Source organism: Rana temporaria, chromosome 1, assembly GCF_905171775.1.
Source record: "Rana temporaria chromosome 1, aRanTem1.1, whole genome shotgun sequence".
Taxonomy (NCBI): domain Eukaryota; kingdom Metazoa; phylum Chordata; class Amphibia; order Anura; family Ranidae; genus Rana; species Rana temporaria.
This window is the reverse complement of record NC_053489.1, coordinates 650,595,171-650,623,056: the sequence shown is the minus strand read 5'-3', so window position 1 is coordinate 650,623,056 and position 27,886 is coordinate 650,595,171. Positions and strand designations below refer to the sequence as shown.

Genomic DNA, 27,886 nt, shown 5'->3' with positions numbered 1-27,886 from the left:
AGGAGAAACCTGTTATTAGATAAATATGGGAGCTACCGTATTGCCTGGTTATTGATGTTCGTTGCGTGGCTGTCACATCGGATTCGGTCAATGATAGACTTGAGACAGATATGCAGCCAGTGAAGTCCGCACTCTTGAACTTCATACTTGGAGTATCTTTACCTTATCAAAAAACAGCAGCTATAGTAGTTTTTTTCTAAAGAGACACTTGTCTAGGGATCCAGTGTGGTCTTCGCTGGGGCTGGTCTTTGGATACCCGGCATTAGCATGTTTACTGCTGTGACTTATTGTGGCTTCCCACTGCGCATGCGTGAGCCGCACTATGCTTTGTAAATGGTCTTTCAGCTTTCTGGGATCTGTGACCTGTCCCAGAAGGATGTGGGCAAAGAGGAGGTGGGGGGGCCAAACTTCAGTTGGGTTTACTTAAGGCATGGGTATCCAAACTTCCAAAATCATGGGTCAGTTTATTACATTTCAAATGTTAGGGTGGCCGGACTCTGACCAGTGGGAGTAGAAAATGCCCAGGCTTACATTACATTATTGATGTCGGTGGGAGAATTAATTCCCTGTCTCTGGTGTCAGTGAGAGGAATGGTACCCCATTGTTAGTTTTTTTGGGAGGAATAGTGCCCATTCTTGGTACATGGGGGAGAAATATTGCCCCATAATTGGTGTGAGTGGAAGGAGTAGTTTCCCGTCTCTGGTGTAAGTGGGAGGAATAGTGACCCATCATTGGTATTAATTGCAAGAATAGTTTACCATTGTTGGAATTAGTGGAAGGAATAGTGCCCCATTATTGGTATTAGTTGGGGGAATAGTTAATCATTGTTGGTTTTAGTGGGAGGAGTAGTGCGCCATCGTTTGTGTCAGTGGAAGGGATAGTACCCCATCATTGGTGTCAGTGGGAGGAATTGTGCCCCAAGGGCCTGATAAAGGCAAGCAAAGGGAAGAATTCAGCCCCTGGCCTGCAGTTTGAATACCCCTGGTCTAAGGGATCCGAGCAGAAGTGGGTATCTATCAAAACTAGGTACCCGCTACACCAATTAAACATTAATGGTCCAAATGTGCTAGAGGAGGAGGGAGGAGTACATAAAGCTGAACTTCCCCTTTAGGGTTCTCCCGATTTAATACACGATAAAGGGTTCCCAGAGAACTGTGGGCTATGCAGAGACTGGCTTGTTGACTGGTTTTGTCTTTCTCTTCACACTCTTTTGCATGCTATGGATAGCAAAAAGGAAAATCAGCCTAGAGCACCACCAGCTGCATGGAAGACTACATAATATTCATATGAAATGCACATGTATTTTAAACATTTAAGAAACTATACATAGTAGGAAATTACCCCACACATTTTCTTTTCCCGATTTTTTTTTTTTTTTTTTTTTTTTTTTACATTCAACTGTAAACGGCAAGCCTGCTGACAGCTGATGACTCATCTGTTGTTAAGGACGAGTCAGCCGGCTTCCCGTCCCGCTCCTTAGCAACCAGCTATATACAGTGAATGTAAAAAAAAAGATGCAAATCGCGGTAAAAACACAGTACTTGCGTTTTTTGATGCGCAGGGGTGCCCAACTAGTGGCCACATATGGCCCGTGAAGCCCTCTGATTTGGCCCGCGACCTCCTGCTCTGGTATGGAATAGAATAGAATACTGTTATTTAAAGCGGGGGTTCACCCTTAGAGGGCACTTTTCCCCCTTAGATTCCTGCTCGTTATTACTAGGGGAATCGGTTATTTATTTTAAAATATGTGCAGTACTTACCCGTTTACGAGACGCATCCTCTCCGTCGCTTCCGGGTATGGGCTTCGGGAATGGGCGTTCCTTCTTGATTGACAGGTTTCCGAGAGGCTTCCGACGGTCGCATCCATCGCGTCACGATTTTCCGAAAGAAGCCGAACGTCGGTGCGCAGGCGCAGTATAGACCCGCACCGACGTTCGGCTTCTTTCGGCTACGAGTGACGCGATGGATGCGACCGTCGGAAGCCTTTCGGAAGACTGTCAATCAAGAAGGAACGCCGGCTCCCGAAGACCCATACCCGGAAGCGACGGAAGAAGATGCAGCTCGAAAACGGGTAAGTACTGCACATATTTTAATATAAATAGCCGATTCCCCTAGACCGAACGAGCAGGAAGCTAAGGGGAGATTTTTTTATTTTTTTTAAATGGGTGAACTCCCGCTTTAAGGTCAGTTTATTAATAAAATCACAGTGTATATATGGGCATATCTGTTCTGAAGTGGTTACTGGGCTGCTTTTAAACTGATCAACAGGTGCAGAGCAGATCACCTGCGGGTTACCTGCACTGAGCCATAGACTTCTGTTATTACCTGGGAGTTTTGTGAGCTTTCTGAAGGTGCACCAATCCTGCAGAATATAATAGAAGTTTGCCAAAGTGCAGGAAAGCCAAAGGTACACTGCGTTGCGGTGTGGGTAAACCGAAGTGCATCAGTGTAAAAAGCAGCTTTGGGCCCCTTTCACACTGTTAGTCTGACCCAATTGGACCCTCCATTCACCTCTAAGGAGATGTAAACCCACTTGTGTCCTACCTCCAATCCGATCGGCTAAAAAAAAGTTTAGTGGCCTGTGTCAGTATTTTCTCTGCATATGCAAAGCGGACACGGACCTGCCATCCTCCTCCTCCGCTCATTGTGGCCCACGACCGGTTACCAAATCGCTTAAGTGGCCCTCGTGCTTTAAAAGGTTAGCCGCTCCAGTGGATACGGGTCCATTGAAGTCGAAGTCTATTACATGCAAAACACTGCATTAGAAAAAAGGCAGATTTTAAATATCCCCTGCATTTCATTTTTGGTGAGATACTGCCACAGTTAAATCATGTCTAAAGGGATGCAGGCCCAGCCACTTTCCTCATTAGACACCTGAAGGTGCAGCAGCTAAATTATAATTATAAAATCGCTCCTATTCACATTCACTTTGCACATGGACACAGACAAACAGATTTTTCTTCAGAATAAGGCTGGGTTCACACTACGGTTTTCCCGTACGGGCCCGGACGGGAAAACGTATAGATAGACAATGCATTGCAAATCGTATGCACTCAGATGCATCCGGGTGCGTACGATTTGCTGGCAAAACGTTTTTTAAACGTACGCAAAACCGTGTTCAACCACGGTTTAAAACAGTATGGCAAACGCATACGTTTTCCTTTAACATTAACGTCAATGGAAAACGCACATATGTGCGGTTCCATACGTTCCCGTCCGTTTCAGCCGCATACGGTTTTTCATATAAATCGTATGCGGCTGACGGACGGGAAAACCGTAGTGTGAACCCAGCCTAACAAGAGTTCAAAATGCTTGCAATGCACATAGATCACCCATAGGGGACTATATATTTTTTTTTCAACAGAAGTGTTTAAATATAATATTTAAAGCGGTAGTAAACCCTGTTTTTTTTTTTTTTTTTTTTTTTTTTTTTTTAACCTACCTGAAAGGCAAAAGCCATAATAGTATGCACCGCATACTAGCTCATTATGAAATACTTACCTTGGAACAAGGTGTAGGGAACTTACCTGGTCCACGCCGAGGGAGATGTCATCTTGCCTCGGTGTGTCTTCCGCGTATCGCTGCTCCAGCGCTGTGAGTGGCTGGAGCGGCGATGTCGTCACTCCCGCGCATGCCCGCGGGAGACTTCTTGCTGGCAAGGTCCGGCGGCTGCTGGGCCTTTAGCCGAGGATCCCCGCTGCGCATGCGCCGCTGCAGTCAGCGGCGCATTGCCAGGGGGAATATTCCTAAACCGTACAGGTTTAGGAGATATTCTTTATACCTACAGGTAAGCCTTATTATAGGCTTACCTGTAGGTAAAAGTGGTAGTACAAAGTATACTACCACTTTAACTCCTAGACATTTTGCTGTCTCTGTAAGTTGGTGGGGGAATTTTTGGAGAGATTGGTTCGCTTTTTGAAAAGTTGACTTTTACTTAATACAGACCCCCAGTAAGGGGATACCTGTTGCTTTCCTAGGTGTTTTGTATTAAACAGTTGTGAAATCAATGCCGTTTATATAACCTGGTTATTTCCTTTGTTTACCAACAGCAAAACCGAGACCTGGACATGTTTATTAATGCTTCGAAGAACTTTAACCTGAATATCACTTGGGCAACAAGCTTTGCAGGTAATAAAACTCATACTTTAATAATGGGAGGTGTCAGTAAAGAATAATGAAAATGCAAGAAAAGGGCTAATGAAATTTCATAATACAACTCTTTCCAATACCTGACACCTTTACAAAGTATGTATTCTTTGCTTATTCCATGCTCATGCAAGATCAAAGCAGGGAAAGGTCTGTTGGTAACCAGACCAAATCTTGTGGTTTCATGTGTTAAAGGCCTCAAAGGAAACAGCGGTGATTTAGATTTGAATGTTACGCCAGTGTTTCTCACTTTGTTTTTAGTTATCTTAAAAAATAATAATAATAAAAAAATGCTTATATACTCTTGAGGTAAGTAATCCAGCAGGGCTGAACGAAAGAAAAACAGCCCATGTACTAACTATGCAATGTTAGTACAACGTCACCCCTGTTCTATTGTGTCGTTGTCGTCCCCCCCACCAGAAAACTCCGGTCAGTGGAGCCAACTGGCAAACCATTTTTGATCATGCCCCTTCGGCAGAAGCCAAATGAACCTTCTCCAGTACACACGGCTGGATGTCTGCCGGTTTCTATTGAACCAGCCGATGCCACCCGACTTTAGGCCCGTGTGCACCAGGCTTAAGAAATGCGGGGAGCTGTGAGAACAGGCAGGCCGATGGAGTTGTACATGCCCTATGTTCCCTTGGTGGTGGGTACAGTTCAAGCGAACGGGGCAGCTCAACTGTGTGTAATGTGCAGAGTTGCAGTGCAGCGGTGTGGCATTTATAGGGTTAAAATGTATGGTCTCCTCACCGCCTGTCAAATGCCCCTGAAAAGCGGTCAACAGCGAAACGATTTTCAGAGTGGAAGAAATGCATATAAACGTAGCCTAACACTAGCATGTCATATTTTCAGGATCTTCCTCAATGAGAACATTTTCTGTAAGTACTGGTCCAAGGATCACCCGTGCAAAATGAAGGGAAATCTGAGCACATGACCTGTCGGGGGTTGCTTGGGTTCTGGAGTCTTGGGCTAGGTTCACATCTGTGTGGGTGATTACCGCTGTGGGAATGCACCTGTTCCTGCAGCCACACCTACACATAAAAACGCAGGAGTGGCATGTGGGTGCCATTAATTCTAGTGGCACCCCGCATGCATGCTGGGTGCCACTAGCATTAATGGCAGTACTGTACTGCACTTTGCAGTTCCTGTGCGGACTGCGATTTCTGAAATACTGCAGGGACGTTTTCTCTGTATTTTAGGAGACAAATGAATGGGCTGCCGTGCCTGGTCAAAACTTGGCCCGCAGAGCCGCACACATATGAACCTAGCCCAGGTGTCTGCAACCCGCGGCTCCGGAGTAAACGCACAGATCCACGTCCTGTCAGGGCGAGGAGACCGATGGTGTTTTCCTTGTACATAGGGACAACCATCGGTCCCCTCCCCCCACAGTAAGAATCGCTCCCTAGGGAACACAATAACCCCTTGATCGCCCCCTAGTGTTAACCCCTTCCCTGCCAGTCACATTTATACAGTAATCAATGCATTTTTATAGCAGGGATCGCTGTATAAATGTGGTCCCAAAAATGGGTCAAAAGTGTCCGATGTGTCCGCCGCAACATCGCAGTCACGATAAAAATCACTGATCGCCGCCATTACTAGTAAAAAATAAAAATGCTATAAATCTATCCCCTATTCTGTAGACACTATAACTTTTGCGCAAACCAATCAATATACGCTTATTGCGATAATTTTTTTTTTTTTTTTAACAAAAATATGTACAAGAATACATATCGGCCTAAACTGAGGAAAAACAAATGTTTAAAAATAAATAAATTAAAAATGGATATTTAAAGCAAAAAGTAAACAATTTAGTTTTTTTTTAGTTTTTTTCAAACTTGTCCCTCTTCTTTTGTTTATAGCACAAGAAATAAAAACCACAGAGGTGATCAAATACCACCAAAAAGAAAGCTCTATTTGTGGAAGAAAATTATAAAAATGTCATTTGGGTACAATGTTGCATAACTGCGCAATTGTCATTCAAAGTGTGACGGCGCTGAAAAATGGCATGGGCAGGAAGGGGGTGAAAGTGCCCTGAAGGAAAGTGGTTAAACAGCAAATGAAAGGCCATCTAAAATACTTTTTTTTTTTTTCTTGTTGTGGCGTTAGAATTATTGTTGAACTTTCATAGGTGTCATATGGAGTCTGTTAAGGTCTGTGTGCAAATTAGATTTTTCAGCCTTTGAATAGAACTGTCCTTTAAAGGGGTTGTAAAGGAAAGTTATTTTTTCCCTAAATGGCTCCCTTTACCTTCGTGCAGTCCTCCTTCACTTACCTCATACTTCCATTTTGTTTTAAATGTCCTTATTTCTCCTGAGAAATCCTCACTTCCTGTTCTTCTGTCTGTAACTCCACACAGTAATGCAAGGCTTTCTCTCTGGTGTGGAGAAAGCCTCTTGAGGGGGCGAGCAGGATAGTCAGGAGGACGCCCACTAACACACAGCTCCTTTCTCTATCTGCAAAGTAGAGAGTGTCCTGACTTTCCTGCTCGTCCCCTCCCCCCTCAAGAGGCTTTCTCCACACCAGGGAGAAAACCTTGCATTACTGTGTGGAGTTACAGACAGAAGAACAGGAAGTGAGGATTTCTCAGAAGAAATAAGGACATTTAAAACAAAATGGAAGGATGAGGTAAGTGAAGGAGGACTGCACTAAGGTGAAAGGAAGCTATTTAGGGGAAAATTTTTTTTCCCTTTACAACCCCTTTAAGGAAATGATTGTGTGCAGTTTAAGTAAACCCAGTGGCCTCTTAAAGTTCAGTAAAATGGAAGAATATTTATTCAGGTGCTCTTTTTCGATTTAATATTTTATTTTATTGATGAAGAAGTAAAATAATACAATGTACATCAAGAAGTACTCAGTACATACTATTGAAAAAAAATCAGCGATCAATAAATAATGAAGATACAATCCAAACTTCAATATACATCTTAAGTTAATCTAGCACCATAAAGAGAGAGTAATAAAAATAAATATCAATATCCCCGTAGGAGATCTCCTGCCCAACTATGTGTAAACTGAGCTGAAGAGGGGCGGGGATCCAAATCAACACTTAACGTACAGAGTCTCATCCGACACCCCATAAAGGGAACATACTGTGTCGGATAAAGGGGTAGCACGACTTAATAATGATGAGAGACTTCTGTGACCCTAGATAACCTAGGACCCCGCCCGAAGTGTGGAGAAGAACGCTAGGCCTCCCGTCCCATCCCACGGGATGTGTGAATATAAAGACCTCCCACTCCCCACCAAACTCTCCCCCTCCCCCAGGGCGCTTCCCTGAAAGTGTTGTCTATTAACAGACTGGTCTAATAACTAAATCATACATCTCGACGAGGAGATTGTACCAAAGATAACAGAAAAGGAGGGGATATAAAGAGAGAAAGGGAGAAAGAAAAGAAAAAAAAGAACAGAAAGATAGAACAAATGAGAAAAGAGTTGATTGCCAGTAGGTCAGTTAAGAACCTGAAGGGGACGGTGCATGACCCGGCGATAGGGATACACCAACGTGTCTGGCCCAAGGCTCCCATATAGCCTCAAATATATCCCTTGTATTAGAGATAGAGCTGACCATTTTTTCCTGTGTCATGATCCATGAAATCTTCCCCTTAGCTGCTAAGAACGAAACCCTAGGTTGCTTCCAGGCCGCCGCCAAAGTGGTTTTAGCTCCTATGAGCATGAAAGCTATCAGTTTTTGTATGGGTTTGGAGACCCGAGGAATTTCAGAGCCTAGCAGAGCGATATGCGGAGATTTCGCCACCGGTACCCCCGTGACTTTTCTGATAAGGCAGAAGATTCTATTCCAAAACCCTCTGATTCTAGGGCACTCCCACCAGACGTGAAGCATCGTGCCATGCGTTTGACAGTTGCGAAAGCATAACGGGGAAGACGTAGGAAACATAGCAGCCAACCTACTGGGAACCAGGTACCACCGCATCAGAACCTTTATGTTAGCTTCAGCTAATGAAGTATTCACTAGACCTTTGAAAGTTTTCAAACCTACCCTGTGCCATCTATTCAGGTCCCAGTTCATCCGCAGGTCTCTCTCCCATGCCTCCATGTATGAAAATTTTGTGGAAACCTCAGATAGTGCTATATATATTATAGATATTCCCCCCTTGTGTTCCGTCATTTGTTTACACCAACTTTCGTAACTAGTAAGAGTTGCGTGCCTGAAATTGTCAGACCAGAGGGGTGACACGAAGTTGAAAATTTGGGTGTATCGGGCTCTTTCCGAAAGAGGTAAGTCAAGTGTCCTCACACAATGTTCCAGTGAAAGTGGGCCCGTGGCTGTCAAAAAGTCGCCTATTCTATAGATCCCTTTGTCCAGCCACCATTGGAAAGCTGAAATGTCCATCCCTATAGGAAACTGAGGGTTGAGAAAGATCCTTGTCAAGGGCCTAGTCTCCGAGACTAAAGAAGGAAGGTGTCTCAGACCATCCCAGAGTCTAAAAGATTGCGACAATGTGGGGGATAGTATTGAGGGTCTAGATTTTTGAGGAGACCAAAAAAGGCTCTCTATTGAAAGATTAGGGATCGCCAAACCCTCCATATCTATCCATTCTGGTTTTTCACATTCCGCAAAAATAGCAGAAAATTGTGCTAGTCTGGCAGCTTGGTAGTATTTAAACAGATTTGGTAGTCCAAGACCTCCTTGTGTTCTGAGCCCATAAAGGACATTTTGTGCCACTCTATAACCTTTGCCCTCCCAAACGAATTTCAGAATTTTACTCTGTAATGATCTGAGTTGGTCTTTTTTAACCGCTATTGGTAGAGATCTGAACAAGTAGAGTAACCTTGGTAGGAGGGTCATTTTGACTGCGTTAACCCTACCTGTCCAAGAAAGTTTGTGTCGAGCCCACGTCTGTAGATCTAGTTCTAGTTTCCGAAATATAGGGGGATAATTAGCCTGGTATAGATGTTCAATTTTGGTTTATTCAGGTGCTCTTTATTAGAGGCCTGTGTGCCAGGTAAAGGGCTGCCCACATCTGCTTCTAATTGTAACGCACTCAGCTGTGGAGAGGAAATGAAAACAAGTGCATTTTCCATCAGTCCGCTGCACAGCCAGAATCTACTGCGATCTCAAGAATTTTTTTTCTGATTTCCATTGCGTGCACATGATTTTCTCTGGTTCAGGGGCTGGATAGCATTCTATATTGGTTTTGTTACTCCAGCCTAGCAGCCCTGCTTATTTACAGGTGGATAATTCCTGCACATGTAAATGGATAAAGGGTATCGGTATGCTCTGGAATAGGGTCATTTCTTATAGTACCCTTATATCCCCATCTATCCCCCCCATAATCTCCATCTATCCCTGCCCCCCCCCCCCTAAATTATTTTCAATGTTACACATGAACCTTTAAGAGAGAGAGTGCAATCTTGCCAGCAATGGTTCTTTGACTTAAATTTTCCCAATGGATTCTTCCTTACTGCACCCTTTAGGTTCCAATGTCACTCTGCAGGCTTCTCTGTATTCATTCATTCCTTATGATATGTGAATGACTACCTAAGTTCAAAAGCTGCAGAGTGGTGCAGAGACTGAAAGCCAATGGGCAGTGAGCGAGCATTGGGGAGAGCCAAGGTTTTATAACAGATCTTGTGGAGGGTACGAAGGAGGAAAGTGGAATTTATACTTTACAATTGCTTCCCCTGAACTGCAGAATAAATCTTCCTGGAGTTTGATCCTCTTAATTGATGCTGCTTTGAAATGAAGTAGCGCAATTTCAAAGTAGCAAGGTCAGCGCAATTTCAGGTGCTTCTTGATAGACATCTATGCCAGGGTTTGACAAATTTGCTTGGAAACTAGAAGCCAGCTAAAAAAGTTAGGAGCCAGAAAACGCACCCCGTCCCGACGAGCTTGCGCGCAGAAGCGAACACATACGTGAGCAGCGCCCGCATATGTAAACAGTGTTCAAACCACACATGTGAGGTATCGCCGCGATTGGTAAAGCGAGAGCAATAATTCTAGCCCTAGACCCCCTCTGTAACTCAAAACATGCAACCTGTAGATTTTTTTAAACGTCGCCTAAGAAGATTTTAAAGGGTAAAAGTTTGTCGGCATTCCATGAGCGGACGCAATTTTGAAGTGTGACATGTTGGGTATGAATTTACTCGGCGTAACATTATCTTTCATAATATTAAAAAAAAATGGGCATAACTTTACTGTTGTCTTATTTTTTAATTAAAAAAAGTGCAATTTTTTCCCCAAAAAAGTGTGCTTGTAAGACCGCTGCGCAAACACGGCGTGACAAAGTATTACAACGATCGCCATTTTATTCTCTAGGGTGTTAGGATAAAAAACATATATAATGTTTGGGGGTTCTAATTAGAGGGAAGAAGATGGCAGTGAAAATAGTGAAAAATGACATTAGAATTGCTGTTTAACTTTTAATGCTTAACTTGTAATACCAACGGCCACCACCAGATGGTGCCAGCTCACACAAGGAAGAGCTGGGGACTTCACAAAAACAAAAATGTTTTTTTTTTTTTTGCCCACCTTCCAAGCCAAGTCGCCAGGATGCTATTTCTAGTCGCCATGGCGACCGGGATTTGTCAAGCCCTGATCTATGCGGCTTCATACACAGATGTCTATTTAAGTCGCACCTGAAATCGGCAAAAGTGGTGCAGGAACTACTTTTGGAAATCGGTGCGGCACCGCAAAATCGGTGTCGCACCGATAGGAACAGTGCCATTGCCGCCAATAGGCTGTGACTTGTCATGCGATTTGATCTCTCGAATTGCATTACAAATCGCTCCAATGTGAACCTAGGCTTATTCTGAGTTTGTGTTTATTCCCCAAAACCTTCTATAAAAAAAAAGGAATGTGTACTCTATTTAATTGTCTCTTTATCTTTGCCTCAATATTTTGTTGTTTTGCAGCCGGCACACAGGCAGGTGAGGAGATTCCCATCATCTCCAGGACGAATATCAAAGAATTTAAAGATACTTTCTCCAATGAGAAGTTTGACTTCCACAACAATCCCAACATCACCTTCTTTGTTTATGTCAGTAACTTCACCTGGCCGATAAAGATACAGGTAAGAGGAACAAGGACAACTGTGACTGGTGTCCTTATCTTGAGCTTTGTCATACATTCTGTTGACATAAATTATGGGAGCGGATCAGATTGATTTGTTGCAATACACTAAAAAGTTTTAGTTTTTCTTTCTTGTCCATGAAAGAACACAAACACAGGAAGTCTTTTAGCCTTTGGGTTATACTGCCATCTACAGGCGGTTTGGAAACTGGTAAACAAAGTGTAGCCCAGCCCAGGATAACTCCTACTCAGCTTACCTGTTTTGTGCTGATGTTCTAGGACAGGGGTCTCCAAAATGCGACATGGATGCCAGATTCTGCCCGCTGCCTGCCTATATCTGGCCCTTGGGGCGCTATTGCCCCCAGTGACACCAACAAAGGGGCACAATTCCTCCCACTGACACCAATGATGGGGCACTATTCCTCCCATTGACGCCAATGATGGGTCACTATTCCTCCCATTGACGCCAACAATCAAGCACTATTCCTCCCATTGACACCAACAATGAAGCACTATACCTCCCATTGACACCAATATTGGGGCACACTATTTTTCCCACTGACACCAGTATTAGGGCATTGCTTACCCCCATTGACACCAGGGCATTGCTTACCCCCATTGACACCAGGGCATTTTCCATTTACACTGATAGACTGGCCCGCCCAAAGCATGAAAAACAGTAAGCTGGCCCTTTGTTTACAAATTTTGAAGACCCCTGTTCTGGGAGGATGGCCATCTTTTCTGCAGCTCTGCTGGGTAAAAGACCAACTATTTTAGTTAGCACCTGTTCCTATAGTTTTTATTCTTTTGCAACCAGGACTTTTTTTTTTCTACATTGCTGCAGTGGCCTAGTCGCTTTGATTGCAGCCATTCACAATGCAGCACTCCTGACGACATTACAAGTGTCTGCATCCTGGGTTCTTTTGCCATCTGCTCATTGAGCATCCTCTTAGCTTTTTCATGCTTGGCTGTATCTTCTCCCTTTTTACTTGGAGTTTTTACTGTGGTCATGCAAGACTTGGACCCAGATCATAGTTTTTTACTGACTCAGATCAGAGGCTAGAAGTTCCCTCTCGCACACTCTGGCAGATTATATATGTGATTTGCCTGTGGTTTTAGTGGCTTCTAGGCCATCAGCCTCAGAAACTCTGATTCTTAGTCATTGAAATCCTTGTGTGAAGAGTTAACTCACACAGTCTAATGCTTTAACTCCCACATTAAAGGAGATCAACCATTGGTCCCTCCACACACACACACACACACACACACACCAAGGTGCTGGGTGTAATCCTAGACTCTGATCTCTCCTTCAGCCTTCACATTCACTCACTGGCTACATCTTTGCGCCTTAACCACTTAAGACCTGGACCATTATGCAGGTTAAGGACCTTGCCCCTTTTTGCGATTCGGCACTGCGTCGCTTTAACTGACAATTGCACGGTCGTGCGACGTGGCTCCCAAACAAAATGGCGTACTTTTTTTCCCCACAAATAGAGCTTTCTTTTGGTGGTATTTGATCACCTCTGCGGTTTTTATTGTTTGCGCTATAAACAAAAATAGAGTGACAATTTTGAAAAAAAATAAATATATTTTTTACTTTTTGCTATAATAGATATTTGGAAAACTGGAGGGGATCCAGTTAGTCTCAAGCATACATATCGCACCTCATCCCAAATGGTAACAGATGAAAACAAAGAGGAGTGGGCATTTGGCGGTGCTATATAGAAACAATTATTTGTTATGTCTAGAATTTAAATAATTTATTAAAATATCAGGGTCGAAGATAGTACAACACATGATACAACAATTAAAAACAATTGTATTAAAGCGGAGGTTTGCCCTAAAAAACATCTATGTACCATCTCATCCAGCATACTAGCGTCAGCTACAGTATGCTTTTTTTTTTTTTTAAGCTGTATTTACCGTTTAATCCTTCAGTTTCGTTTCAGACTCCCGCGGGGAGTAGGCGTTCCTATGTAGAGGGGAACATGATTGACGTCCGGCTATGGCACGTCACGCGTTCCGAAATTAGCCGGACTAGCTCTCGGCTCTTCACGGCGCTATACGGCGCATGCGCACGGACTAGGAGCTGACTGTGCAGGCACCGTATACAGCCGAGTCCTATTTCGGCTATTTTCGGAACGTGTGACGCGCCATAGCCGGACGTCAATCATGTCCCCCCTCTTCATAGGAACTCCTACTTCCCGCGGGAGTCTGGAAAGAAACTGAGGGATTAAACGGTAAATACAGTGCAAAAAAAAAAAAAGCATACTGTAGCCGACGCAAGTATGCTGGACGGGATGGTATATAATTATTTTAGGGTGAACCTCCGCTTTAAGTCAGAACTTGGATATCTGGGTCGCTGTAGTTCCCAAATTTTAGATAACTGGTCAGTTTAAGATGTCACCCAATATATTTCGCCTTATTAGGCTTCCTCAGGGGTTTTGAAATCGACCAGAATTAAATGGCCAACTCTGACAACCCGGATGGGGAGAGAATATTATCATCAATCCTAAGGGCACCAGGACACCAAGAACAGCTCAAACCGCAAGAAGTATAGAGCCCTACACCAAGGTGCTGACGCTGCGCCGGGGCAGAAGCTCGACCATAGGGGGAGAAAAGGAGACCCAATATGTGTGACAAATTGTAAGCACCTGCAGGGACAGCCAGAAACTTCAACTCTATCAGACTGGATACAGGAAAGGATATGCCTGATCAGCCAGTCTGGATGGATTTGGAGGTGTGGGAGACTTTCTCAGGGATCAGTGCAGCATGCTATAATAAATATCCCCAAAAAATATATATGTATAAAAAAACGTTTTTTCCCTCAGTTTAGGCCGATACGTATTCTTCCACATATTTTTGGTAAAAAAAAATCACAATAAGCGTTTATCGATTGTTTTGCGCAAAATTTATAGCGTTGACAAAATAGGGGATAGTTTTATTGCATTTTTATTAAAAAAATTTTTTTTTTTACTACTAAAGGCGGCGATCAGCGTTTTTTTTTTTTTTTTTTGTGACGGCGACATTATGGCGGACACTTTTGACACATTTTTGGGACCATTGTCATTTTCACAGGGAAAAGTGCTATAAAAATACATTGTTTACTGTGAAAATGACAATTGCAGTTTACGAGTTAACCACTAGGGGGCACTGTAGGGGTTAAGTGTGACCTCATATGTGTTTCTAACTGTATGGGGGCGGGGCTGGACGTGTGACGTCATTTATCGTCTTTCCCTATATCAGGGAACAGACGATCAATGACACTGCCACAGTGAAGAACAGGGAAGGTGTGTTTACACTCCCCTCTCCCCGTTCTTCAGCTCCGGTGACCGATCGCGGGACACCGGCGGCGATCGGGTTTCGCGGTTATGGAGCTTAGGACCGGTCACGAACGTGCGGGCGCGAGGTTGCCACCCCACGGCTGGGCTTAAAGAGACACGTACAGGTACGTGATTGTGCCCAGCCGTGCCATTCTGCCGACGTATATCGGCGTGAAGGGGTCCTTGAGTGGTTAAGCTCTGCAACATTACCAGAATTCGCCCCTTTCTAACAACACTACAAAACTACTTATTCACTCTTTGCTTGTCTCACGCCTTGACTACTGCAACTCTCGTCACTGGCCTTCCCTTTACACAGGCTATCCCCCTTCAGTCTATTATGAATGCTGCTGCCAGACTAATACACCTTTGTAACCGATCCGTGACTGCTGCTCCTCTCTGCCAATCCCTTCACTGGCTTCCTCACTGTATATTATTCAAAATACTAACCACAACATACAAAGCCATTCACAACATCGCCTCCAGCTGGAGATATCGCCCAAATCGTCCCCTCCGCTCCTCCCAGGACCTCCTGCTCTCTAGCTCCCTTCTTACCTCCTCCCATGCTCACCTCCAGCACTTCTCCAGAGCCTCTCCCATCCTCTGGAACTCCCTGCTCCAGTATGTCCAGTCAGCCCCTACCCTGTACACCTTTAGGCAATCCCTAAAAAAACGCACTTATTGAGGGAAGCCTACTCCACCTAAGAACTGTACTTGAGTCACCTCCTTAAGATCATCCATCACAGCTATTACCATTTGTACTAACTTCCCCTCCCTTTAGATTGTAAGGTCCATGAGCAGGACCCTCCTATTGTATTTTGTACTGTCCCCCTTCTACATTGTAAAGCGCTGCGCAAACTGTTGGCACTATATAAATCCTGAATAATAATAATAAAGGAGACCGTTTCAGTTATGTTGCAGTGCACACCCCTCAGAAACTAGAGGATCAGCTTGTTGCATCCCTCAGTGCTCCTTTCAGCTTTAGGTTGTTTAAAACTCCAAAAGCTGAAAACTCATTTTCTTTTCACCTGCTTTTCTAACTCTTTAAAGATTGAAAGCATTCTTATAAGCTGTTTGCTCCCCCATAGCACTTATTAGCTTGTATCTGTTTGGTGAGGATCTTGTACGGAAGTAACCTATTGCCATTCGAGAATGCTTTTTTTTTTTTTCTTTTTAAGGATACAAACAATAAGCTGCTGGAAGCCCTTACTAGATCTCTGTTCTTGCTGGCGGGTTTTACCCCTCATCTGATTCTGGTTGTAACCTTACTTTGCTAAACCGTGTCTGACTGTACAAAATCCCTTATGAGGTCTATTACTGCTGCCGTTGATCTCTTGCCTATTGAGCAAGTGGAGAAGATGCCTATAGCATTAAAGGGGTTGTAAAGGTGTGTGTGTGTGTGTGTGTGTGTGTGTGTGTGTATATATATATATAATATAATATTAGGGTTGTCCCGATTCCACTTTTTTAAGACCGATTAAGTACCGATACTTTTACCGATTACCGATATTTTTTTTTTTTTATGTCATGTGTCTTTTTTTTTTATTTTTTTTTTACAATTTTAATTTTTCACTATTTGTTGTTGTTTTTTTACAATGCTTTTTTTTGGGGGGGGGGATAGATGTGCCAGTGTGTTTTTTATTTTAATATGTATTATTTTTTACAATTTTTATTTATTGCTATTTTTTTTTCTTGGCCCTGTTGGGGGGCTTTGGTGAGATATCAGGGGTCTTAACAGACCTCTGACATCTCCCTTTTGAGACAAAGAAAGGGACTAAGGACACAGATTCCCCAGTCCCTTTCTCAGCTGCACTGGAAATTAATGGACAGGAGACTGAAGCATTGTAAACACAGTTTACGATGCTCAGTTATACGAATGGACAGAGTCAGTGATTACTGACTCTGTTCATTGGGAAAAGGTAGGAGCCGGGTTTAGCGGCTCCTACCGCCGCTCTCCATCCTGACAGAGGGGGTGGAGGAGGATATGAAGGGGGACACAGAGCACGGTGGGCGGAAGCAGCAGCGCGGAGGGGGGACACGGAGCATCGAGGGGGAGAGCAGAACGGAGGACAGCAGCGGCACAGAGGGGGGGGGGGACACGGAGCATGGAGGGGGAGAGAAGAACGGCAGCGGCATGGAGGGAGAGAGCAGAACGGATGGGGGAACTGGAGAAGGATACAGGGAAAGTCGGGTATCGGGTAAAGTATCGGAGCATTTTCCCTGAGTACAAGTGCTCGGGGAAGTGTATCGGTACCAGCAACTAAAATGAAAGCTGTTATCGCTGTGTTCCCCGCGCTCTCCTCTCTCTTCCCCTTCACGGCTCTCCTCTCTCTTCCCCTCCGTGATCGCTGGGAGGAGGACTCCGATTCAACCCTGCCTGCCGGAAGGTGCTCGCCCCCCGCTCCCAGGCAGCCCTTCCTCGCCAGCCCTCAAATTCCACTCGCAAGATGCGAGTGGAATTTTTGAGGGCTGCCCTATTGTATAAAGACATCAGAAACAAGATAGGTTTATGGAACACCGCCCCTCTCCTAATGTCCCTTAAATAGAGGGATGGTGGTCCTTCGTCCCCATTTATATCTGGGAATAGTGTAAATATAACGGTCAGAAAGCACAGGAGGTTATTAACCCCCAAGATTTCTAGCACAGTCAACAGGTATTTCTCAATTAACAGATATAACAAAACACCCAGAGAATGCCAAACACGACTTCTAATTTTATGTTGCGCCGTTTCTACGGCTTTAGAAGATATGCTTTTATGAAATGATATCAGACTTCTGTTATACGACCAGCTTGAATGTAAATAATGCTTGCCGTTTCTGTCACATTCCTGCTGCACCTTTCAGTCCCCCTGCTCTGCCTGAATGCCAAGTCATTCTGATCAGGCAGCTGCAGCTCTTCCCGATGGTGATGAATATTGTACGTTCCCCACCTCTCTCACATTCCTATTAACTAGATATCCAGATCATCATAGCTATGGGACAGTAGCTGCCTTTTTTATGATCTGCTTTTTTTTCAAAAATTAGGAAAAAATGCTTCAGCTAGAAAAAAAACCTGTTGGATAAATATGGTAAAAACATAACTGGTTGTTTGCATTGTGCTCCATGCTTTAGCAGCCAAACAATTGCTTGTCCATCCAGAATGTAGTCTTGGCTATGCGAATTGAGCACAAGCATCCCATGAAGTGCTGGCACCTTGGCAACCTACTGCGAGCTTCTTTATCTTAAAGTGATTGTAAAGCTTCCCTTTTGTTATGAAAAGTAACAAACATGTTATACTTTGCAACGGTTTTGCACAGAGCAGCCTCGACCCCCCCTCTTTCTATGTGGGGAACTCATGCACGCTTACTCCTGAGCTGTCTGTGTCTATTGATGTAGACAGCGGGTCTCAACCCCGCTCCCTCCTCATAGGATTTGATTGATGGGGACAGGAGCCAATGGCTCCCGCTGCTATCAATGAGGATGGACAGACCCCGGAGAGCATGTGCTCTCATGCACAGCGCTCCATCGAGATGGGGCTCAGTTAAGTATAAAGAAGGGGGGGGGGTTGCTGGGGAGATCCTCTGCAATAAGTTTTTGACCTCAAAGTGGTTATAAACCCCATTCATAAAATCTGACCTGGGCACATATATCTGTATTGTTTACTTGTCTCTCTCCAAAGCTCTGAGTGCCATGTCTTTGTTCTGCTCCGTTCCTCTGTTATCAGCCAGATCACTTCTGACAAGCGCTCCGACACAGGAGATAAAAGCAGCTACAATTTGTGTCGGGGAGGTAAGCAGAGAGCTTGTCTTTTTAAAGCACAGCCTTGCAAGTTTCTTCATTCCTCTGCCTATGTGTAGGGGGGGTGTGTGCCTTTCCTCCAATCAGCTCTCACACAGTGTATGCCCAGACTCCCCTCCCACTGCTGAAACGGGAAGAGAGATTTGTAACACAATGTGCACTTTCTAAAGAGTGTAGAAAGGGAAAGACAACAGATATACATGTAAAACCTATGCTATGTTTAATCTTTGTGTATAATCACTTCACTGGGTATAGGAGAGGGTTTACATTCACTTTAATGCATAGACTACATAATGTTAAAAACCTGATAGCTTTAGAACCACTTTAAAGCTGGCCATAGAGAAAGTGATTTTCTGCTTTTCCTAACAAAGCGTCCTAAATTCGATCAGTTGGCGTCCCTTGTTGGTACCTTCCCACCTGATGTCCTATGATTTAAACATTGTCGGGCAAAAAGCACCCTCATCCAATCAGTGCCCGCTGTCAGAATACAGTAGCTGTATTGGTGGGGTCCTTGCCTTCCACCCTCTCCGGCAGACCCACTATACGAACGTTATTTCGTCTGAGGCGGTTCTCCATATCTTCCACCCTGTCATACCCGTCCCAGTCATCTTCTGGGCATAATAAAGCATGTCCCTGGGGGGGTCCTTACCCTGGGTCTTAGCAGGCTTGCTGTGTTTGGGCCCCGTTTTGTCCGCACCACGAGGCGTCCCTTTCACAGCCAGCGCGGCGGCGCCATCTTGGACCTCCATCCCCGCTACCTCCGACTGTCCTTTGCGGGTCATCCCCCTGGTGCAGAACGCCGGTGGTGGTACCGCTGTGATCCTGGGAGCACGGGCTTCCAGCATATGGTGGTGTCGAACCGGAATCGTGGCCGGGGGAGGATCGATACCGGATCAGCGTCGGGAGCTATGAGAGATGCGTCCTCACATGCCTGTCCTGGCCACGCCCCCCGTAGCTGTATTGGTAGACATCCTTGCTGTTTAGCTGCATTCACATGGGTGTTTTAGCCACAGTGCCAATCCCAGCTGATGGCTGCTTACAGGTAGCAGGGATGGACTGGCCATTGGGACTACAGGGAGTTTCCCGGTGGGCCGATGGCTCAGTGGGCCGACTTCAGTGACAGCGGACCGCCGCCGCCCCCCCCCCCCTCCGCTCCTCTGTCTCTCCCTCCCTGCAGCGCTCACCTCCTCTCCCTCCCTGCAGCGCTCACCTGGGGGGACAAAGAAGCAGGGGGAGGAGCAGGGGGCATGACAGAGGAGCATGGGGGAGGGGACAGACAGCTGACTCAACAGCTATGTCCTGGGAGTTTCTCACTTCTGCCTCAACTTGTCCCATAAGGGGGGGCACCGAACTGATTCTTTGCCCCGGGTGAAATAATGTCTAGCTTCCCCACTGGTACTGCCTATAAGAGTACCCGTACCAGCTGTTCTACTCTAATAAAGTAGAATGGCTAGTGGCTAGTGAAGGGGGAGAGGGGGTGCGGGAGTTGTCCGGCCAACATGAGAGACCTTTCAAAGTGGGCCAGTCTGGATGAAGTCCAGGACCAAATTTTTTTCCCAGTCCAGCCCTGACAGGTAGCAAAAGCCGCTGTGCCCGTACACTGCAATGATAGGCAGTCAATGGCCTCAGCTACTCCTACCTGTTCGCACAGCCAGTAATCACCTGGGGTGATGGCAGCTGGACGCACTTTATGAGCTTTACTATAAAGTTACTCACTTATGGTAAATGCAGTCAGGCATGACGGGGTCTCAGAGTTTGTCATGTCCCATAAATGTTGTTTGTTGAGATTGAATCTTTGGGTAATCATCCTTTTTCTGAGGGAGAATGAGACATAAACTGTGGTATTTTGATTATTTTTTTTTTCCTGTAAATTCCCCCGTTTCCTCTGTAGTCTTGATGGTCAGTGCATGTTAGGCTGTGGAGGCTCCAGAGAAGGCTGTTTTGGAAAGTGGCTGGGCGGAGGGTGGGGCCTCATCCTGTCGAAATAGTTTATTTTTCCTATCACGGCTTTAGTGGTGTGAGAAGATTAACCCTTGGATTCCACAGTCTCTGAGAGTTTCTTCTATAAAGCTGTACCATGTTATAGGTTTTGAAGTGCCTTGTTTCCCACCTGCTATCTCTTCAAAAATGTACGATTCTCTCTCCCTCTTCTCTGACTTATGCTCGTCTTCCTATCTCTGCTTGGCTTAGTCCCTTTTTCCAAATAGAGATGTTTTTATTTTATTTTTTATGGAAAGATATTAAATGACATAGGAAAAGGAAAATATATATTTTTTTTTTAAGGTTGAGAGGGGGAGGGGGAATGTTAATAAAAAAAAAACAAAGAGAAAAAAAAAAAAAAAAGGAAAAAAATATATAATAGGAAAAAAGATATTAAATAAGAAGAAAAAAAAAATTAACTATACAAAATTAGATTTATTTAAAAAAAAAAAAATAAGGAGAAGAAGGGGAAAAATTATATATATTGGGAAAATACAGGAGATTTTTGCTTACAAATCAACAAGCTCTGTTTAATATTTATGAAATTATTTTCTTCACAACAATTGCTTTAAAATTACATTTTAATAGGAGAACTGTTTAAAGAATTATTTTCCTTTTAATAGGATATGATTTTTATTAATTTTTTCTCTGTAGTGATGGGCTGTATGGTTTTCAACTCATACTTCTTTATCTGGGTTATCTCCAACCCGACGATAGTGGCATTAGTTGTCGTCAGTTGACTGGTGATTGGTGTACTCTATTGCCGCTATACAATTACCGATTTACCTTATTGAGGAGATCTTCATGTGTATTTTCCTCTTTACGGTAATCGGTCTCAGGGTTTTCACCCGACGATCTCTCATTTTTCGTCCCATTTACCGTTCCTATTTGTCCCTTTCCCGTTTTTCCCACCTACCCTCCTTCCTTGTTCCCCAACCTTCCACATATCCCCCTATAGGAGGATTTCGTTTATACTTATATTTGTTTTCTATTTCTTTCCCCCTTCAAATAGATATCTTATTTTGAGCTTTTCCTGAGGGGGTCTAAGTTTCCCCTCCCCTATTTACCCCCCCCCCCTTTTTTTTTTTTTTCTTCCTTCCTTATTATAGGTTACTACCCCTCTGTTTAAAGTCATGACATCACCCTCTGGTAATGTGACTGATCCGAAACGGAAGATTAAGCTATATTCCCTAAACATCAAGGGTCTTAATATACCAGAGAAAAGATCAAAATTAATGCTATTGCTTAAAAAATCAAATTCGGACATTATATTTCTACAGGAAACACATTTCAAAACAGATTGTTGTCCTGCCTTTAATGACGACATTTTTTCCCACATATTTCACGCTACCAATCCAGAATCCAAAAGTAAAGGGGTTTCTATATTGATCTTGAAAAACTGCCCTATTCAGATATTGGATACCTAAATAGATAATGAAGGCAGATACTTATTCATTAAAGGATCTCTTTATAACAAACCATTAACTTTGGCCAATATTTATGCCCCTAACAGACTTCACGCTTCATTCTTTGAGAAAGTAATTGAGTCCCTAGAATCTTTTGCCAATGGCATGCTGATAGTTGGAGGTGACTTTAACTTGGCCCTCAATCCCCTTTTGGACACATCTTCCGGTTCATCTAAGACTCCTTATAAAACCTTACGTCTGATAAAAATTTGTTACGACATTTATCATTGCACGATACTTGGCGCACTCTAAACCCTTCTTCTAGAGACTACACTTTCTACTCTCTCCCCCACAACGCATATTCCAGGCTAGATTATTTTTTAATCTCCCAAAAAGATTTGGATACTCTGGAAAGTGCCTCTGTAGAACCAATGATTCTATCCGACCACAACCCCATTACCATTTGTATATCCTTTTGAAGACAAACCGGTTCTCCGGAAAATCTTGGAGTCTTGATAACTCCTTACTCAACAATATAAACAATGTTCAAAGGATAAACTCTTTGCTTTCATTCTACTTTGAGGAAAATACCACGAATGATGTTCACCCTCATACGATTTGGCTTGCCCATAAAAGCGTTGTTAGAGGGGAAATGATCTCCTTGTTGGCAAAAAGAAACAAAGATAGACAAACCCGCATAAAATTTCTTACCGACCGAATAGATACTCTAGAAAAGACTCAAACATTCCCTTGCCTCGAATGCCCTTGCAGAACTCACCAATACCAGAAATGAATTACTTGAGATTTTGGATAAAAAAAGTCAAGCGCAACCTTATCTATTCACAATTTTTTTTCTATGAATTCGGCAATAAAACTGGTAGACTCCTAGCTAACTCTTTAAATTCGTCAAAGAAAAAATTTGACAAAATATACACCATTACTGATCCAAAAGCGAATAAGTTTACCAGTACTTCTGATATTGCCAAACAATTTCAAAACTATTATTCAAAATTGTACAATTTTCAAACTTGCCTAGCAATTCGCATTCGAGGAAGGACATGATATCAGACTTTTTGAACTCCTACTGCCCTAAACCTCTAAATTTGGACATGGCCAAAGATTTGGACAGGCCATTGGAATTGCCTAAAGCCCTCACTGCGCTCAATCAACTCAACACAGGCAAGAGTCCTGGACCGGATGGTTTTACTGTCAACTATTATAAAACTTTTAGAGATTCGTTGATCCCTCATTTTATTGCAACATTCAATTCTATTCTTTCCCAGGTGCCCTCTTCCAGAGACCTTCTAGAAGCCCATATAGTAATGATCCCCAAACCAAATAAGGATAAGACACTGGTAACTAATTATAGGCCCATCTCACTATTGAACGTGGACATCAAACTATATGCAACGATCTCAGCGAATCGCCTATTGCCACTTTTAAAGGATTTAATCTCTTTAGACCAGGTCGGATTCACACCAGGCAGGGAAGCAAGGGATAACCCTATCAAAGCCCTGAATATACAAAACTGGCTCATTAAATCGAATTTCTCTTTCGTTCATAGACGGACACAGCATCCTTTGACCTTAGGGTTATGCTTCTTCCTACCAGGAGATTTAGGCAGAATTCTACAGCACTTAAGGTGTTAAAAACTTTCCTTCATGCCGCTCCTCCCAAGGGGCGTGGCTCCCCCAGGCATAACCCCCACTCTGCTTCAGCAGCCTCAGTTTGTTTCTGCCTAACCGTCAGGAGAGTCAGGCTCTCTCTGGAGTCCTGGACTCTGGAGTTTTTTCTTGCAAAATTTTTTTGCTTTTTGCGAGTTTTTTCCTCGCTTTTTTATTTTATTTTGAATCCTGCGATTCTTCTATCAACAGCCGACTGGGTGACAGGCTGGGTCCTCGACCCTTGTAGTCCCCCCAGGTTCGGCCTTCGAGCGTGTGCCGGCCCTCAGCTCCGCTTTGGGACGTCCACGACAGGCCCCATTGCTCCAGGGGCGGCCGGGGAACTTCGGTTCTAGGGCACACATATGACCGGTCTCTATGGCCTTGTCACAGTGTGTCTGGCTGACAACCATGCCGTTCGCGGACGTTGGTTCTGTCTGGGATACCTCCAGCCGGGTAGTCGCAGGACAGGTAAGTAGTGGCCCCTTACTCAGGTAAGTGGTCTGGCTGGAATGTTTTCCCTTGGGAGGTCGACTGAGGGTTTTTCCCTGCTTTCCTCTCTCCCTTATTCCTCTCCCTCCTTCCCCCTTTGGGTGACGGCTGTGCAGGGGGTTTTTTTCTCTGGGGCTCATTTTTTTTTTTTTTTATTTTTTTTTTTTCACTCGTGGTATGGCTGGGGCTGTTCTGTGTCACTGCAGGGGACTGTGGTGGACATTCTGGGCATTTTTGTGTGTGCTGTGTGCTGTTTTGGTGTACTGTCATTTTTGGGTACACTGTCTTTTTAAAACTGCGCAACGGCGGCCATTTTGCCGGAGCCGCGCTTGTATTATTCGGCGGCCATTTTCTTGTGGCCGGCGCCGTTTTCAGAACTAGTTCGGCCTCTAGTGGCCGTTTCGGCGGGGAAAAAAGACCGCGAATCATCTGAGGGGACAGACGCAGCGCTGCAGCTTCTCCTCAGCACACACTTGCCTTCACAGACCGCGCTGTACAGAGGGTGGTGAGTCTCAGGGGGCCCCATACTGTGCTCTAGCGGCCGGGAGGTGACCTGTGGGGGACTTTTTTCCTGCCATTGGCAGTGGGGGTGACACGGCAGCTGCAATATGGAGCCTGAATCAGGCCCCTCATTCCTCACAATGCCGGAATTAACCCTTAAGCGCCCCTTCCCCTGCCACATCTGTTGAGTCGGTGTCGGCTGTCCTGGAGTCTTTTTCTCACCAGGTTTGGAGCAGCCAGTGCTCGGTTGGGGGGTAAAAAAGCGCCCCCCCCGGAGGCTGTTTCTGGGGATATCTCTGACGCAGAATCTGATGCTTCTGGTTCTGTCATGTCAGAGGATGCGGGCTTAACCCACATGGACAGCGAGGATGACTCTGCTGCGGAGTCTGCTGACAAGGAATTTGTTGGAGCTCTTATTACTGCGGTGCGTGAGACTCTTCATTTAGAGGATGTGGCGGAGACACCAGCGGTGTCAGTCCCTTTTGGATTCCGCAAACCACCGCGTACCGCTAAGGTATTCCCCTGTGTTCCTTATTTAGACAATATGTTGTATAAGGAATGGGATACACCGCAAAAGGCTTTTACTATTCCTAAAAGCTTTGCTACCCGTTACCCCCTGGAGGAGGACTTTTTAAAAAAGTGGGTCACTCCTCCGTCGGTGGACCCTCCTGTGTCCAGACTGAGTAAGGCTACTACGTTGCCTGTGGAGGGGGCTCCTGCTTTCAAGGACCCCGCTGATAGGAGAGTGGAGGCCGTGGCCCGCTCCCTGTTCTCGGTGGTGGGTTCGGCGGTAAGGCCGGCTCTGGCCGGCGCCCTGGTTGCTCAGACGCTAACTGAAAGGGCGAAGCTCCTGCTGCAGGATCTGGAGGTCCAGGGTGCTTCCGAGTCCTCTAGGGACCTGGCTGAGCAGTTGATTCAGGGTCAGAAGTTTCTCTGCGAGGCGGATATGGATTAGATTCCTTTGCTTTCCAGGGCTTCTGTCTACGCAGTGGTTCTGCGCCGCCTTATATGGCTGAAGTGCTGGTCGGCTGACCAGTCCTCAAAAAAGGCCTTGATAGATTTGCCCTTTAAGGGCGGACGGCTTTTGGGGGCATCCCTGGATGACATCATTAAGGATGCCACTGGAGGTAAGAGCACCTTGCTCCCTCAGTCGGGGAAGGGTAGGGAACCTCGCCGCAAGCAAGGTCCTACTTTTACTACCCCCTAAGCGTTTTTTTTCGTGCGCCAGCGCGGCTGGAAAAGGTCCGCAAGGTGCAAAAGCCCTTGCTGCCGGGCGTAAGCGCCCCTGGTTCAAAAAACCGGACAAGCCTGCTTCCGCATGAAGGTCTGCCCCCGCCCGGGTCTCGGGTGGGGGGACGGCTTCACGACTTCGTGGATCGGTGGAATTCTCTTCTATCCGACCGTTGGGTTTGCGAGGTGGTCGCCTCGGGGTACAAGATAGAGTTCCTTTCTTGTCCCCCAAACAGATTTTTTCCATCCAACCTCCAGCTTCCTCCGGATCGTCGGCTAGCCCTGTCCGGGGCTGTCCAGGTTCTTCTGGACAGGGGGGTGGTTGTGCCGGTCCCCTCGCTGGAACGGTTTCGGGGGTTCTACTCCAATCTGTTCGTGGTCCCCAAGAAGGGAGGGGTTCGCCCTATCCTGGACCTAAAGGCCCTCAACTCCTTTGTCAAGGCGCAGCGATTCAGGATGGAGTCGGTCCGTTCTATCATAGCGTCCCTCCACCAGGGGGACTTCATGGCGTCCTTAGACATCATGGACGCATACCTGCATGTTCCCGTTTGCACAAGCCACCAAAGGTATCTGCGCTTTGCGATCGGGGAGGACCACTATCAATTCGTGGCCCTCCCGTTCGGGCTGGCGTCGGCATCACGGGTGTTCACCAAGGTGCTCGCCCCGATCCTGGCCTTGCTACGGCAGCGAGGGATCGCTATCGTGGGATACCTGGACGACCTTCTCCTGAGAGCTTCTTCAGGCTCAGAGTTAGAGGAGGACGTGTCCATCACGTGTCGGACTCTGCAGGAGTTTGGCTGGTTTTCTGAATCTCAGAAAATCAGTGTTGGTTCCGTCCCAGAGGCTGGAACACCTGGGGCTGGTTTTGGATTCGGGGGAGACAAAAGTGTTCCTCCCATCGCAAAACCTGCTGACCCTGCAATCTGCAGTGAGACAGTTGTTGACCCAGAAATGGTCATCTCTTCGCTTCTGCATGCGGGTTCTGGGTCTGAGGGTGGCCTCCTTCGAGGCGGTTCTGTATGCCCAATTCCACACCAGGGTACTACAGAAGGAGATTCTGTCACGATGGGACAGGGTCCCATCTTCTCTGGATCGCCAGATTCGGTTGAGCCATCTGGCCAAATCTTCCCTGGCATGGTGGCTGACGTCTCCGGTGCTTCAGTCCGGGAAGTCTTTTCTTCCGTGCCGCTGGACAGTGGTCACGACGGAGCCAGCCTCTTCGGCTGGGGGGGCGTCTGGGGCACCCAGTCAGCCCAGGGGCGCTGGACTCGGGAGGAGTCCCGCCTGCCGATCAATATCCTGGAGCTCCGAGCAATCAAGCTGTGCCTTGTCAGGTGGTCGCTGGAGCTACAGGGCCGTCCTGTCAGGATCCAGTCCGACAACGCCACGGCCGTGGCGTACGTCAATCATCAGGGCGGCACAAGGAGCTCGGCCGCGGCGACGGAGGTCGCTCACATACTTCGGTGGGCCGAAAGGTCCGTTCCGTCCCTGTCGGCGGTATACATTCCGGGAGTTCTGAATTGGCAAGCCGACTTCCTAAGTCGCATGACTCTGGATCAAGGGGAGTGGTCTCTCCACCCGGAGGTGTTTCAGATCCTGTGCCAAAAATGGGGGACTCCAGACGTGGACCTTCTGGCGTCCCGTCTCAATCGGAAGGTACCACGGTTTGTGGCCAGGTCAAGGGACCCGTGGGCAGACGCGTCAGACGCGTTAGTGGCTCCCTGGGGTCAATATCACCTGATTTACGCCTTCCCTCCTCTAAAGGCTCCTACCCCGCCTGCTGCGCAGGGTGGAAGCCGGTGGAAGCCGAAGGTATTCCAACGATCCTGATCGCCCCAGATTGGCCGCGTCGCTCTTGGTACGCGGACCTGGTACGTCTGGTGGCAGACGCCCCCTGGCGTCTGCCTCGGAGGGAAGATCTCCTGTCTCAGGGCCCGATCTTCCATCCCGCTTTACGGTCACTGGCTTTAATGGCGTGGCTGTTGAAAACCAGGTACTGAAGGACCGGGGCCTGTCGGGCCCGGTAATCTCTACCATGCTGCGTGCACGGAAGTCCACTTCTCGAAAAATTTACATCGTACATGGAAAGCATACATCTCTATGTGTGAGGAGATGAAGTGGCACCCCGTACTTACGTGGTGTCCCGGTTCCTGCTGTTCCTACAGCGGGGAGTGGACCAGGCTCTTGCCTTGAGCACGATCAAGAGTCAGATTTCTGCTCTGGCTGTTTATTTTCAGCGTCCCTTGGCAGCGAATTCTTTGGTTCGCACGTTTGTGCAGGGGGTCCGGCATGTGGCCCCCCCGGTGCGCCCTCCGCTACCTTCTTGGGACTTGAACTTGGTCCT

General features: G+C 45.9%; 1 protein-coding gene across 3 annotated transcripts in view; it reads left to right on the top strand.

The window, feature by feature from the left end:
* ATRN (attractin) overlaps positions 1–27,886 on the top strand; it is a 337,196-nt gene that overhangs the window by 193,578 nt on the left and 115,732 nt on the right. For all 3 annotated transcript variants that reach the window (XM_040335496.1, XM_040335495.1, XM_040335497.1), the window contains exons 23-24: positions 4,050–4,128; positions 11,020–11,177. In XM_040335496.1, coding sequence (XP_040191430.1) covers positions 4,050–4,128; positions 11,020–11,177 — 237 coding nt within the window. The remainder of the gene's footprint in view (positions 1–4,049; positions 4,129–11,019; positions 11,178–27,886) is intronic.